General features: G+C 42.5%; 1 protein-coding gene across 4 annotated transcripts in view; it reads right to left on the bottom strand.

Annotated features, from left to right (window-relative positions):
* Positions 1 to 15,862, bottom strand: part of LOC134225688 (probable WRKY transcription factor protein 1) — a 46,857-nt gene that overhangs the window by 16,569 nt on the left and 14,426 nt on the right. Inside the window, exons 4-7 of one of the 4 annotated variants that reach the window (XM_062705962.1) lie at positions 6,989 to 7,533; positions 6,776 to 6,925; positions 4,596 to 6,557; positions 3,686 to 4,539 (exon numbers count right to left, since the gene is read on the bottom strand). In XM_062705962.1, coding sequence (XP_062561946.1) covers positions 3,686 to 4,539; positions 4,596 to 6,557; positions 6,776 to 6,925; positions 6,989 to 7,533 — 3,511 coding nt within the window. Of the gene's footprint in view, positions 1 to 3,685; positions 4,540 to 4,595; positions 6,558 to 6,775; positions 6,937 to 6,988; positions 7,534 to 15,862 lie in introns of those variants that run through there. The other 3 variants (XM_062705963.1, XM_062705965.1, XM_062705964.1) reach the window with 3 other exon arrangements.

Genomic DNA, 15,862 nt, shown 5'->3' with positions numbered 1-15,862 from the left:
AGTGAGCATCCAAGTTAGTCATGTCATGGTGCGTAAAGGGTGAGCACCCAAGTTAGACTCATATGGTGGGTCAGAAAGAGTTTTTTTCCTAAGCAATGGAGGGGGAATCTGCTCAACAGACATCCTGGGTTGTCCAGGAAGTGCGGGGTTAGGGACCACCTCCAACAGCAAACGAGGGAGGCAGGACTACATCCCTGACCCGCTAAACCGTTTCCATTGCCGCCAAGCCCATAGTCCCTTCGGTACAACCAGAAAGTAATGCTTCAAAGGGGGGCCAGTGCACAACGCACCCTCGAGGTTAGCTGCGTGTCCTTGCAGCACCGAACATCGTGACTCGCCTTTTTAGAAGAACACCATGGTATCGTGCCAGCGCATTGCCGGCCTTACCACGTCCTATGTCCTCGGAAGGTGGGAAGGGTCGACTTCGCGCCTGATTCCCTCTGCACGACTGGTATCAAGAATGATGATGCCGCGTGCACCCCAAATTGACCTCTCTGCGACAGGGTCTATTCGCCAACACACAGAGGGACTTGCCGACGCGGTGCCTACGCCTGCCCCAGCCTTGACGAGGACCCCTTTCCGTACTCGGGCTCAGAACCCGCCCGGTTGACCGACGCCGCGAAAGCGACGATACCATGTTGTTCTTCGCGCGGCCACTTGTTCGATAAAAGGATCGAGTTCGACCAAAGAGCATGAACACCGGTATGATCCATGAAGCCGACTCCGATCCCTTGGACCACCTCTTATTTGCACCTGAACTAGCCATCCTTGAGTGCACGCGCCACCTTCTGTGTAGCTCCGAGACGATTTGGGCGATAGCCGATAAAACGGCGTTCCAGCCAACTTTATCTTTACACATCCTCCGAACTAGGTTGTCCGGGGTAGTGTCCAGACCACATGTGGCAAGCATGTGGTCACGCACTGCGCGAAAACGTGAGCACACGAACAATACGTGTTCCGCCGTTTCCTCTAAACCTGAGCAAGCCAGCTGCGTTACCTGCACTGTGATTTTGCAGCACATTTCAACGCCGGGCACATCGAACGTGCTTGCTGTTCACAGCTTTGCTGGAACAAATCAAACAATAAGGAGGGTTAGTGCAGCATTGTGCCTTATGTCCCTCCAATCCGCAGCGTCGGCAGAGATTGCTTCTGTCAGGGCCTTTGCAGTCCCATTGCTTGTGCTCCTGTTCCAGGCAATTGAAGCAAGCTTCGGGTTGCTCGTATATGCCCACGGGGCATACCGACCATCCCACCTTGACGCTCCCTAACTTGACTACCTTGGAGGCGTGCGCTGCAGATAGCCGAACCAATGCTACCTGCGTCCCTGCCGGACCTTTCCGTAGCCGAACGGCTGCGGTGGGCGTCTCCACTTCACACTGTCGCCGCAGTGCCGTGACGAGCTCTTCGATTTCGGTGATCTCGTCCAGGTCTTTAACCTTTAGATTCACCTCCGTCGTGAGTGCCCTCACCTTGACCGTCTCGCCTAGGACTCCCTCCGCCAACTTCTTGTAGGCGGCGCCCTTTTGCGAGACGCCCCGCTTCAGCTCGAGGATCATCTCGCCCATCCGGGTACGTCTTATTCGACGTACGTCGGCGCCGAGTTCACCGAGCTTGACGTCACTCCTCATCGCCTTCAAGACGTCCGAGTACTTAGCCTCGTCCGTTTTGATGACCCTCATTCGCCTGGGCCTTATTTTCGGCCCTTGACGTCTTCGGTTTCCTTTTGTTCTTGACCAGGGTCCAGAAGGCGTCATCCCCCTCTATTTCCCTGGTCTGGTGCGGCTGAGAGCTCTCAGCCTGCCGTAACCCCTTACCACCGTCTTTCCTGGGTGGACGAACCTTTCCAGGTCCTTCCTCCCCCGGTTTTGGAGGTACCTGGCCGGGGTTCAGCTTCCCAGCCCCACTACCCTTGTTCGGGGTAGTAACCCTCCGCGTTTTGAAGCGGCCCCCAGGGAGCTCATCCCCTGGGGACTGTCTCCCCCGTTTTTGTGTTTGCTCTGTTGGAGCAGTCGTCCCCGACGTGCCCGCAAATACTTGAGCCTCAGTCTGGGTAGACTTTGGCACCACCGTCTTCGCTGGCACGCCCTCGGTCGATTCGACCTTGCCCGAGTCCGCGAATCCTTGGGCGTCAGTCTGGGTAGACCTCGACTCCACGGATTTCACGGGTTTACACTTGGCCGTCCCGACCGCCCTCTCCAGCTCGGCGTCCAGCATCGACTTTCGAAGTTTCAACAAGATATAACGCTTCGAATATTGAGTGTTCAAACCATATGCAAAAAATCGTTTATACTGCCAGCACTGCCGAACTACGTAGACCAATAATTTAACTGAGTGTTATTCCAAAATAATTGATCGTATAGGGCTTCGAAGCTAATGGGAGGTATCCGGAATCATTTCACAAAAAGAGAATTTTCCGACAAGAAGGAAGATGTGTTTTGCCTTCCGACAACCATATGTTGTCCGGTAGTGCCGGCAGAAACATTGATTTCTTGCATATGGTTTGAACAACCAATTCTCGAATCGTAATAACATTTTTTGAAGACCTTCCAGCTACGTACCTTCTTCGGCAAAGTCTTTCGGCATCTTTCAGACTATATGCTAACGTATTGAGTCACGTGATTGATAATAAATTGAAGCCGCTAAGAGCAAAAATGTAAAAAAGTACGTTTGCCCATACTAATCTCCATATAAATTTGAAACGCGATGCGGCAAGCGAAGTAGCAATAAATCGAGCCCATATTTTGCACAGTTGACTGGGGTCCCAAAACGATTCAGAACAAACCTTGATCTCACTTCATCGGATGCAGTTTGCATTTTTCTATACAAATTGCGCCCACTCTAGTGTGTACTGTGTAGCCGCCAGAAATTCCAAATACTCACGCTCCTCTAATGTGAAGGTGTACTATACACATGTGGAACTGTTTGGTTCGACAAATGGATTGCGAGTGATTTGACTATGCGTCCAATTTGGGAATTTCGAGCTCATTCAGTAGTCGCTAGGTTGCGCAGGCCGACGGAGAAACTCCTATTGATTGTTACGTCGTGTAATCATGTGCAGTTTTACGTTGGCCCTATGTGGAAGGTCTAGAAAAGCGCACCACTATAAAAGGAAAAAATTGTCCTAGCTAAAAGTGAACCCTGTATTAGTGCCATAAAGGCATATTGTTATGAAACAGGTATTTCAGATTTTCATCAACCTATGCGGGATGTAAACAAGTAGTATAAGGTCATTTATAATTATTAGGTAACCCAACTTGCCATTCCTTATGAAAAGCAATGAAATATTAGGAGCAAAAACACGTACAAAAATGCACAACATCCAAACCACCATAAGCAACACTTACCATTGGTAATACTCAAAGCGTGATGCATCGTTATGTGGCATGGGACAGAATTCTTCTAATAGATGTTTCATATTAATGGAGAAAGCGGGAAATAATGACACAGGACTGTGGGAGAGGAAAGCGTTTGCTGCGCGAGGCGTATTTGCGGTTGATCAATGAGATATGTTAAGAGTCCCTTTGTTTCAAGATTCACCCAAATGACTAAACTAACGAATGATTTCTACAACATATTAAAAATGTACCTGATCTGGTAAAGACACTTAAATTATTATTTCTACATGACGTTTGTTGTTTGTGTGACTAGCAATAATGAGACAAAGAAGTTCCACCTCCTCGATTACCTGCGGAAATTGTCCCAGTAGTTGTTGGCGCGCACCCCCGGCAGGACTTGATTGTTCAACGCCTGGGTAGTTGTTTGCTGCTGCTGCGAAGCGACACTGTTGCTGTTCAAGTTGCTACTGTTGTTCAAATTGTTTAAGCACGGTTGCGGTGCCATGTTGGCACCCGTCGTTGTTGGACCGTTGGCCAAGTTGTTGATCATGTTCGAGGGACCGAGGCTGCCAGCGCCACCGGCGGAAGCATTGTTGTACTGTTGCTGCGGTTGCAAGTTAGAATCGTCGTTTCCGGTTCCATTCTGACTGACGTAGTTGTTCGGGTGGAGCGGCCCATGGTGCTCGTACAGCTGCTGGTGAAGTTGGTGCTGCTGTTCGTAAATTGCGTTGTTAGCGGTGTTAATGTTAACGTGTCTGAGATTGCGATAGCTACGGTGGCTACTGTTGCTGCTGTTTGCCGTAGCTGCGGTAGCATTAGAGTTTGAGATGTTAGTATTGTTGCGTTGGATTTGCTGATTGATGGAGTACTGCTGGTTCGATTGCTGGTGATGGGGCGGTTGTGGTTGTGTGGATGATGGGGCATAGGAAGGGAATTGATTCGAGCTAATGAGATTGCCATAAGAGGGTTGGTGAATAGTTGAGGGGATCGTATGGTATGGAGACGCTGGACCTTGCTGTTGGACCATGGTGGGTTGTTCAGAGCGGGCGCGACCATAAACAGATCCGGTCAAACTAGTTGCCGAATTGAGCGAGTTGTTCGGTGGTGTTGATTCCGCTCGGATGTGGGATCCGACACCCGTAACGTGACTATTATCATTCATCAGTATGTTATTGCTTGCATTGTTGAGAATGCGTTCCTGAAGCTGAAGCCAAAAAAAATATTCGGGTCATTGCTAAATAAAAAGAAAAGAAAACTTACCAACAGCACCGCATTGTTGAGATTATTGATCTCACGCTGTTGGATCCACAACAGCTGATTACACTGGGTGATCGAATTCATTAGCATTTGCTGGGTCTGCATGAAATGCTGGAACATCAGTGGATCCGGAGGAGGTGGAGCCGAGTTCGGGGTATGGGGCGGCAGTAAGTTTGAATACGTTGGATATGTGTTGTAGGTTGGATATGCGGAACTAACGTGAATATCCGACCCGACGAAGGGATGAAAATGGGGACTCTGTGGGCCAGTGTTCGAACTGGAGGGACCAGCTCCGCTAAACAAATGTGCGGGCCATGGGGAAGTTCGATCGGTGCGAGCAGTCGAGGTCCCAACGTCCTCCGATTTGCGATAACGTTCGGGTCGATTGCAAATGTCTGGCATCGGAGGAACCATGTTGAGGCTACGAGTGCTGCTGGATTGATAGCTTCCGGATTCCAGATGTGCATTGGCGAAGATGTCCGTCACGCCTGAATCTGCCGAGTTCTTCGAGTGGTTAGTAACGTTGCTACCGGCAGTGTTGTTTACTGCTGATGCTGCGGGAGGCGGTGGTATCACCGGTGGATGACTTTGAGATCTGAGAGAATCCGCTGACGAAACCGACGAAACTTTAGGTGGAGCTACTTCTGTGTTATGACGAGACAAATCAGTGTTTTTCTTAATGCTCTGAGTCATGTTGGCAATTCTTTCTAGTTCACGTTTCTTCTGTTCGAGTTCAGCCTTCAAGGCCATCTGTTGACGTTCTTTCGGACCAGGAGGAATTGAAGATACGAATGACGCCACATGGTTGGTTAATTTCTCAGCAGTTTGTGCTTCCGCTTGGCGTTGTAATTCTGACACATTGTTCCGGCGCCTATTAATTTCGGATTGAGCATTCTTCATAGCATCGCGTTCTGCAGCAATCGATTTTGCCTGTTCCCGGAGATCACGAGTCATTGCATGTAAAGCTTCGACTCTTTGATTTAATTGATCTCTTCTTGGATCCGCGGATCCTGCAGCTGTTGCTCCATGGTCACTTATCTGGCTCACCACGCTTGGCGACCGAGAATTTTCAACCGAATCCGGATTTTCGTCATTCTCCTCGGGTGCATCTTCCTCTTCGTCTATCGACTCCCCATTTTTCATCTCAATCAACTTCACAGTGTCCATCATTTCTTTCAGCCTCCTAAGCTGCGACTTCATCGCATTTATCTCATTGATTTTTTCGTTCAACATTTCCGCAGTTCCGTTTATCGCTTCTGTATTTTCTGCTTCGTCTTCTTCATGCAAATCAGATTCACGAACACCTGTGACATTCTCAACTTTAGGAGTTATCGAACCTCCGCGTGATCCATTCATCATACCATGGTCAACATTGCTATGATTGAAAGTTTTTGTGGCTTGCCTCATATCGGAAGCAGACGCTGGGGCATTCGTCAGCTCGATTGGGATATTTCGCTCGATCGGCTTGGATGCTCCTCCTTCAAACTGCCGACTTGCTTCCACGTTGAGATTCTGCAACTCCGACACCAAATTGTGCATCTGCGCTTTCTTGTCTCGTAACTCTTGGAACTTCTGCTGTAACATCACCTGTTCATTGAGCACATCATCATTGTCACCACCGAGCATGTTTCCCAGTTCCTGTTGGTTTTGAATGAACGTCGCCAGGACGCGCATCCGCTCCATAATACCACTGATGCCGTCCTGAACTTGTTCCACCGATTCGAAGCTTTCCAGCGGCATGATACTGGCCGCAGTCTGATTGCGGATTGCTTCCATTTCTTGCAACTGCAGCCGAGCCGCCTGCTGCAACCGCAGGAGATGCGCTTGCTGCTCCTTCAAAGCCTGCATGCTCTTGCTTTGGTTTTCCATCTTGAATCGTAGATCGTCGTACGAAGGAGTTTGCACCGGAGTTGCCGAGTGAGTGGTGCTTATGCTTTGCACAGATTGAGGTCGAGGGCCGTTCAACTGTAGTTGAAAAGAAACATAATGCGTTTAGTTAGTTGACAAACCAAGATTGACAAAGGAATATGAAGGAAATGGCAGGAGAGACGGACGGAGATTGTGAGTTACTTCTTGTATTAGTATCGAGTTTTCATGCAACAGGATTTCCCCCAACGTTAATGATTGATTGTTACGCGACACACATACGAACTCATAGACGCCACCAAACACACAACACGCACCTCAGAATCGCTGTGCCGTACGCTCTCCAGACTAGTGGAGTTTATTGGCACAAAATAGCAACTCTCGTCACCCATCGGGAAGCCTTTCCGAGCGGGGTTCTGTCTGCTACTGCCACTCTCTGCCTGCGATTCCTTCTTATTCTTGCTCTTCTGTGGAAAACCTTCAATCGTTTTTCAGCACTTGGAAAGCGATCTAAACTATTAAACACTCACGTTATCGAGCTGCACCGACGAGATCAGATTTGTTGTCAGTTTGATGTATTCCTGAATTTGATGCAGCTTATCCTCGACGTTTGCCTTGGAGAGGTTTACTGCGCCTACGGTCCCACCGACTGCTCCTCCGTGTAGTTGCTGCTGCTGTTGGTTCGAGTTTTTGTTCAGATTCAGTTGATTCTGCGAAGCACCGTCCGGAACGCGGGAGCTCAGTGGCGATGCACGGAGATTCGAAACTGATGATGGCAGCTGCTGTTGTTGGCTCTGCGGATGGAACGGATTCAGAATGTGCTTCTGACTGCCGGTGGTGTTGTTCAACAGGTTGTTGATGTTAGACGTGGCCGCGCCACTTGTACCGCTGCTGGTACCGGTGTCGTTCAGACGGAACGTTTGAAGCCCGGAACTAGGTGTGGTTGGAATGACCACTCCTACTGCCGTGTTGTGAGATTCTCCCTGTTCGGCACCGCTGCTCTCACTCAGTAGATTGCGGCGAACGATCGGCCGCACCGGGATGTAACGGCTGTTATCCTGGAGAGCGAGGTTATCTGGAAATAGATTGGAAGAGGAAATGTTATTTGGTTGAACTGGACTATTTAGCGAGAGCAAGACCAATATAGTTAGGGTGACCATATGACATTTTTCCAAAGGAGGACAATTCACCAGAATTGAGCGAAAAAGGAGGACATTGAAAAATATCTATCGATTCCATGTTTTTTATATGATTAAGAATATTATATTTGTTATAGACTAAAGAAACTCAAAACTGTTCATATTAGTTTTAGGTATTTCTATTCCACTCTAGGCAGGGCAAGGTAGCTGCTCTTTGCCTCATATATTCAAGAAGCATACCGTGCAATGCGTCTAAAAGGCAATTTGATGGGTGTTTACTCGTAGAAAATTTTGAGAAGCATTTTTTTCCTAATCCATTTCTCACAATTCCGATGCTTCTGATATTTTTTACCCCTGTATTACTGTAACTCACGGCGTTGCAGTCTTGTACACCCAGGTTTTTTTTACGCGGTTGGAGTTCATTAATTTTTCGGTTAACTCGAACTTTTAGAGCTTTTTAAATACCACCTGATTTTTCTTTGATTTTTTGTGAATTTTTTCATGGGGTCAACTCATTGTTTCATTGACGCTGAAGGTCTTAAACGACTAAAACCAAACCGTGTAAAAAAAAACCTGGGTGTATAATCAAAACGAATGTTTTAAATTTTTCCCGACGATACACCAACATCAGTCGAACCCTCTACATCATTATTGCATTATTTTATTCCAAAACTTTAAGGAAAATATTTCAGAATTAAAAACAGAAACGCAAACGTGTAGTATTGTTGTTTATCAAACTAGAATTTTTTCAGCAATAGTTATTCATGCAACAATTTTTTTCAAAATTTCCAAAAAGGAGGACATTTTAGCGCAAAAGGAGGACATCTGGTTTTTAATGAAAAAGGAGGACTTGTCCTCACTCCCTATATGCCAATTTGATCTATACAAACTTCTTGGCAACCACAAATGGATGTCCGACTGGCAAGAGCCTTTGATATCGGTTGTCATAAGGAATAAGAGCGTTTTTGAGTCAGCCACTTATGCGCAACATGTCATCTTTTGGATCAATTAATGGTTTCAGGAAAAGATATTTTAGTTACTAGATAAAGATTGTCGCTTCGGTTCCCTTTGTTCTGCTGTCCGAAACATGTGTGGTACATACCTGTCAAATCGTATGGATTTTCCTTCTTTGACATTTAGCTCCCCTATCCTCACCAGCAAAAGATGTTCCGGACAGCGACGACAGCGACAATCTTTATCTAGTAACTAAAATATCTTTTGTTTCAGGCTTTCTTCTGAAGATGTAATCAACTTCCACGATTTTAACATTATTTGCCAAGATCGGAATCATTATGGTGGCGTTTTTTTGGAAATCAAAAAATGTCACTCTTTTTACTGTTAATGGTTTAGAAAAATTGTCGCTTGCCGAGTAAATGTAAAGAATAAAGACCCTTGCATACCTTCAGTGTATATTCCTCCGAATGTCTCACTTTATCGTCGGCATCTTTGGAGCGCAGTCTCTCTTTTATCATCCCCAGTTTTAATACTCGGTGATATGAATGCACGTGGTATTGCATGGGGCGAAACTAGAGACGATAACAGAGCTCCTATTTTCTATGATTTGTGTGACGATTTCAACTTGAATATTTTGAACACAGGTGAAGTAACTCGAATAGGACCAAATGGTCAACAAAGCCGTATTGATCTGCCTTTATGTTAGAATTCACTATCGTTAGATTACACGTGGAAGGTAACCCAAGATCTCCATGGTAGTGACCATGTGCCGATAGCCACCACAATCAAAAGTGGAAAAGTCAAGAATCTGAGCCAGTTAATGTTCCTTTCGATCACATGAAGAACACTGACTGGCAAATTTTTTTCAATTTTTCAACCTTTGATACTATGTATTATTAATAAGAAATCTATAAATTCTCTACACTCTAAATAATCATCATCATCATCTCACTCTAAATAATCATCATCACGTGAAAAATCACGTAACTGATCTGTATTGAACAAACGACGATTGTTACGTGACGTTAGCAGCCCCCTGAAACGGCTGTCATCTGCATACAATATGATTGAAGCCGAAAACTTGGTGCTAAACTTGGTGCTAGCTGTCAAGCTGTGGCTTTAAGCACGGAACACAGTGACGCATGCGACAATATCGCTCGAGGAAAGATTTAATTCGAATAAAAAATTGAAAACAGTTTTTTTTAAAGCGCACCATCTAGAATATGTTTGATAAATGTATTGCAATTATATATATTCGTTAATTTCAGATACACATGTTTCGTTATAGCGCAAAAGTTATCAGCGCTGTATTTGTCACAATAACAAATACCAAATTATTAATAATAGAAAATTTGTCAAGTCTGCCTGATACCCATATCGATATCTTAACGGTTTGATAGATGTCTGCAGGAATTTGACAAATATTTGGCATTGTGATAAAGAGTGGGCCTTTAATTTCTAATGCATCGTTCTGAACCTTCCGGGACTCGCATAGTCCTGAACCACTCATGCAGTTCCGTCCCTCTTGTGAACGACAAGCGAGCTTTTTTCGAAGGTGTTGTACTTTTTACAACGGAGCGAGTCCCGGAAGGTTAAAAACCAAATTTGAGCAAGTAGAAAAAATAAGACTGCAAACCAATTAACTGATTGAACAGCAGTGATTTATTTTTCCTCCAAATTTAAGAACACTATTCTCGTTGGAATCTGAAGCAAAATAAAAAAAACGCTGGTATCTCCAGCAGTTTTCTGTTCATGTTTAAATTTTGTTTAAATAAATAAATAATTATTTATTTTGCTGCTCAGAAATGCGGCGTAATTGCAAAGTGCATTGATCCAAATTCCGTATTTAAAATAACGCGTTCAATCGCCAAAACATAAAAAATTTGAATCTCGTGATTCAATCTGCAGAAAATAGAACAAAGCTGTGCAACAGTTTTGAGCTTTTGAATCTGAACTTAAATTAATCTAAGGCAGCTGCTGGGAGAATGCATGTTTCAGATTCATATTATAATTAAATGCAGCAGAACAATTTGAATCACTACTAATCTGATTTAATTCTTAGGTTACTTAGGATTCTTAAGATTAACTCATAATCGTCAGGTTTCTCGTCAGCTAAAAGAACTTTTTTCCAGTGTATGATCATTGGCAGCTCGATAGTTATTGTTTTTTATCTCCTGACTTTTACGCTAAGTCCATTATGCTTCAAAAAACTATTATTCTGTCAACACACAAATGGTCCAGTTTAAAGCAAAATTTTATCCACAATGCGACATCCACTTCCAGTTGGATCAGATCAAATGTAAAGAAAAAAGGTTCCAATAGTGTTTCATAAAACACCTGTCGATGACACGTACAATGATTAAGTAGATTAATTTATCTTAGTTTCGACGCCCACATTATAGTGAGCTCAAGTTTGTAACCAAAGAGTTGAAGCGTCAGGATCAAATAGATGAATTGAGTTCGTCAACTGAAAAGTAGGTGTGCTGTCTCATATCTCATAGAAGCAGTTCAATAATTATCGATTAACCCTGCTTGCAGGGCAAGATTACTTTTGATAGATTTACGTTTTAATGGTTTTGGGAGGTGCACCAGCCTTTTTTAAGACTGGGCATTTTTTAAATCTTCGAACTGGCACTTTCAAGTTTAGGGTAAATGTTCCATTTTGGACTCCTAGTGGAAGTGCTGCCCAATATCCGCTTATATGTTTCAAGTAAGACCTGTGATACAAGCTAAAATCACATAATTTCATAGATGAAAGTCTTATTTATGAAAAGGAAGTTTGAAATGGGCAAATCGCTGAGATTTTTAACTATCTGAAATGAAAATATTCTTCGTTTTGGAAAGTGCAACATATTTTGGACGCCCAAATGTACACATTTTGGACACCCCCTTTTAGTCTGTTCAAAAATGAATTTTCAATTTGCACAGGTCATTTGAGCTAAAGCAAAGTCTTATCTTTCGATTGACATGCATCAATGAGAAGATTGCAGCGATTTAAATTTGTAATTTCAACATAATCTGATTGTATTCGTTCTGAGTTATTCATTGATGAATGCTTTGAAGCGTAACGCATTGTAACGCTTGCCTTCTTGAAAAAAATGATTTCATTAAAATTTCATCCAAATATCATTATTTTCGAACAGGAAACTAGTGAAACACATTCGCAGCAATCTTATTTACATAAAGACCATGCGGGATTTAGCAGCGGCATTGAATTTAGTTCAGATATCAATAAAATGTCAACAGGAGGGTCCAGAATATGTAGGGGTCCAAATCAAGTTGGTTACCCTAATTTTTCGGTAAATGAGACGGACCTTGATGTTTGTTTTCATTCGGATTCTGATAAACTTATTTCTCGAATGACCTTAGCCGGTCCTGTAAACATACTGTGAAACAATATCAAATTTCCGGTTCAGACATCCCTAAATTGTCAAAATCGAATGATAATTGACAGAGTTACAAAATATTTATTTAATTTCGCTCAAAATTTGCTTAACCCAGTTAATGTGGTCATCTACAGCATCTTACGAGCGCTAATGGCCGCTTATTTTAAGCTATTTTAGTGGAATGTCTAGAAGTAATTTGATTTAAAACGGAAATATTATCCTTAGACTTGTTCTTCATGCAACCTTTATTCGCCAATAATGCAATGACAAACGACACAAGGCAAACGTTAAATAGATTGCATCTTACCAGAACATGTTAAATTGTGGCGGCTATCAAAATTAATTTATTGTTTTTTTTCGGTTATAATTTCGGCTGATTTTGATGATAATTATATTGTGGCTTATGTTATTGAAATTTAAGTTTTCACGTTCGAAAATCATTTTGCGATACATAATTAAATACCCGCGCGAAATGTACGGTACAATATGAACGGAGCTTTAAACTTCAAGAATAGCACTAGCGCCACACCAACAAACGGTGGCTTCAAGAACTAGTGCTTGGTTCACGGGGTTGGACGTTAGTAATGTTCACCTGAAATTCACGTAACTATTACCCTACAAATCTCGGCGAATATGTTTGTATGTAAAGAATTTAAGCGAGATTGTGTTAGTGTTGTTGGAATTGTAGTAATCCGCGATGATTTGTAGCTACCATGAATTTTTTTGCCATACCTGACGCATTCCACGCACCAGGGCAGCAGCGACTATGTCCAAGGGCTTGACGATCCCTCCCCAGGCCATCTGCGAGTTGTGGGGCTTGCCTAGGATGTGGTGGGGTTTGACAGTGGGCCCTGTTAAATTCCTATAAAAAGCTACATGTATCTGCAAGTAGGCCCCATCAAAGCAACCGTGTGCCGCTCAAAGCGCACAAGACCAAGTCCTGGTGTTAGGTGGGACGCTAAACAGCCCTGACACGACGGCCCTCCGACGAGACAGGAGGTTTGCGCAGGCCCAATAAGCCGCCTGGAAAACCAATAATTACGAACAATATAAGAGATTTTTTTTTTTTTTTCTTGGGGCATAGAACCACTGCGTCCATTGAGTTGAACTTTTGTGGTATACCCCTGATTACTATTAACTATTCGCATCTTCTGGGTTGATCACCATTTGTCAAGTAAACAACCTAAGACGCGTATTTTCCCAGTCCGGTATAATTGAGTTAATAAAACCCACTACCTTTCCAGGATTTGCAGTCCAAATATCTCCTGGTTGCATAAAGCCACTATTTAGAAATTTAGATCTACCCTTGTACAATGCATCACAACTGCAAAGCAGATGTTCCGAGGTTTCACGTTCCATGTTACAGAAACGACAGATATCATTCTGAATCTGGCCAATATTTTTCAAGTGATATCTGCTCGGGCAGTGTCCGGTTATTAGACCAGTGAAGGTGCAAAGAGCTCTCTTGCTGAGCTCTAAGAGCTTTTCGGTTACTTTAACATTGGGAATTATAAATCTCTTTGATTGAGCACACTTTTCGGCAACCAACCAATTGGTCATCAACCTTTGTGCTTCCCAGGATTTTAATTCCATTTTTATGGTACAGTATGATATACCGCAGAAAGGTTCTGGGCCAATAAACTGTGTATTTGAACCTCGTTTCGCAAGCTCGTCTGCCTTTTCATTACCTCCAATGCCACAGTGCGTTGGAACCCAGTACAGATTTACGGAGTTCTCTTGGCACACCTTTCGCAATGAAAGAATGCAGTCCCAGACAAGTTTTGACGTACATTTAAAGCTACTCAACGCTTTGAGTGCCGCTTGACTATCTGTGAAAATACAAATATTTGCATATCTATATTTCCTTTCCACACAGATATTTTTTTTTTTTTTTTTTTTTTTCTGGGGTTGACCCGTTGTAGTTTTAATAGTTTGGTATCTCTCCTGGGCTCTCCATGTGATACACAATACTAGCAGACGACTCAAGCTATGTTGCTCACTAGGTCACTGCGGCCTGGGTTTGTATTGTGATCATACCGATACATTATTCTTTCTATCTACAGTCTGTCAATTATAAACCGAACAAATAATGGAAGCTCAACATGTACATAGATGTTTTCTGAATAAGTAGTTAACATGTAAATTTAATTATTAGTTACTTGGAGCCGACATTCAATACCTAATAGTAGTCTATGTTGACAACGGGTGGTACTGTTGCCATTTCCAAGTCACAATTTCGAATAAAGATGTAATGATATCATTCTGGTAGGGTAGTTTCAAAATAGATTAATTTAAGTACTATTGTAATAAATGGACACATTGAAGAGCTTCCCTTATTTTAACACGGTTGAGTATCGGATGTTTGTCAATACGTCGTCGAGTTAATTGTATCCTATCAGTCACAGTAATGTCATATGTTAAAGTTTCAGTAGTCTAATAGTGATCATTATACAAAATTTCTCTCCAGTTGTTCCGTAATTGCTTTTTGTTGGTCAAGTTCTATTCCCTTTTCTAATATTCAAACCTTTATTATTTATTAAAATAATGAGGTCTAAAATTCAGTTATTCAGATTCAGGGTATACAATATTCAATATAATAGTGGATGAACGCATCATATGGTCTATCCTCATTTCCGTAAGTGGTCAAGTTATTAGTCTTGTAGCAATAATAGTGGTACTAGTTATTCTCTATCTTGTGAGTGCAATGGTCTCAATTAACTATTCTAAACAGAACTCTGTCTCTTGTCTTTCTGTCCACCGATGGTCATGTATTTATTTTCGTTTTTATTATTTATTTGATATCATTAAATTTCAGTCATTTATTTTACTATCGGTCATTTATTTTATTATAAGGTAAAGGTCAGCGAATTTGTCTTAATACGAGAAACACTAAGTCATGTCCCCTATATATCCGCTAATTTTTCTAACTAACCTAATAGAAGGAAGAGAGAAACAGTTTTTTTTGCGTTGATCCATGCAGCTAGAGAGACTAGAATAAAAAGATTATCGAGAAGATATAATAGATACATTCACTATCTCCAATGCCAAATTAGTAAATCTACAAATTCTACTTTTCACTACTAAAATTCTACTTCAGCTATACGGGTACAAAATGAATTATTGTTAGCTACTACTACAAGTATAAATAGATGTATGCTATTTGGATAAGCGTTTGTTTCAGGGTCTTGTTAGTATTAGAGTTATGTTAGTTAGACCCCTACTGAGCCCTGCCGGCACCTCCAAATTTACCAATAGGCAGTTGTTGTTAGATCGTGCGACACTAACCATTAGTTAACTTGGAGGCATGGTACTTCAAGTGTTTGGTATAACTGTTGACCTTATTTAAGTAAGATGTGATAAAAGTTTCTCTACGGAGCTTATTTTCAAACCATTACCATTAAAATAACGATATTCTTGTGAAGGAGATATAAAAAATGGAAAAATATCTTAATTTTTTAATTTAGTGTTGAACTTAACCTTTGTTTGAAAATTACTCTATTAAACAACAAAAATAAAAATACAATAAAAATCTTTTTAAGACACTTGAAATATCAACGTCAAGCCCCTTATCCATGGACAGGGCCTTTCCACACAGATATTAGCACATTTCATAATAGCAAAAAACTCCGCTTGAAACACCGTTGCATAGTTTCCCATTGGCACTGAGATCGCTATCCCAGGGCCGAAGATTCCTGCTCCCATTTTTGAGCCATCTGTGTAGAATTTTATGGAATCGTCCCGAACAGTGGGACCGCCGACATCCCAAACCATACGTGATGGTTCATATATGTTGTAAGGAATGTCATAGTTCTCCACAGGTTTCATCCAGTCTCCATTCATATTCATCACTGGCCCATATTGAAAATTTTGTGAAATACTATATATATAAGAGATAATGCGACTCGATATAATCGGCAACGACCTA

The sequence above is a fragment of the Armigeres subalbatus genome, chromosome 3 (genome assembly GCF_024139115.2).
Source record: "Armigeres subalbatus isolate Guangzhou_Male chromosome 3, GZ_Asu_2, whole genome shotgun sequence".
NCBI lineage: Eukaryota > Metazoa > Arthropoda > Insecta > Diptera > Culicidae > Armigeres > Armigeres subalbatus.
Note: the sequence above shows the minus strand (reverse complement) of the source record. Positions and strands in the feature narration are given on the sequence as shown.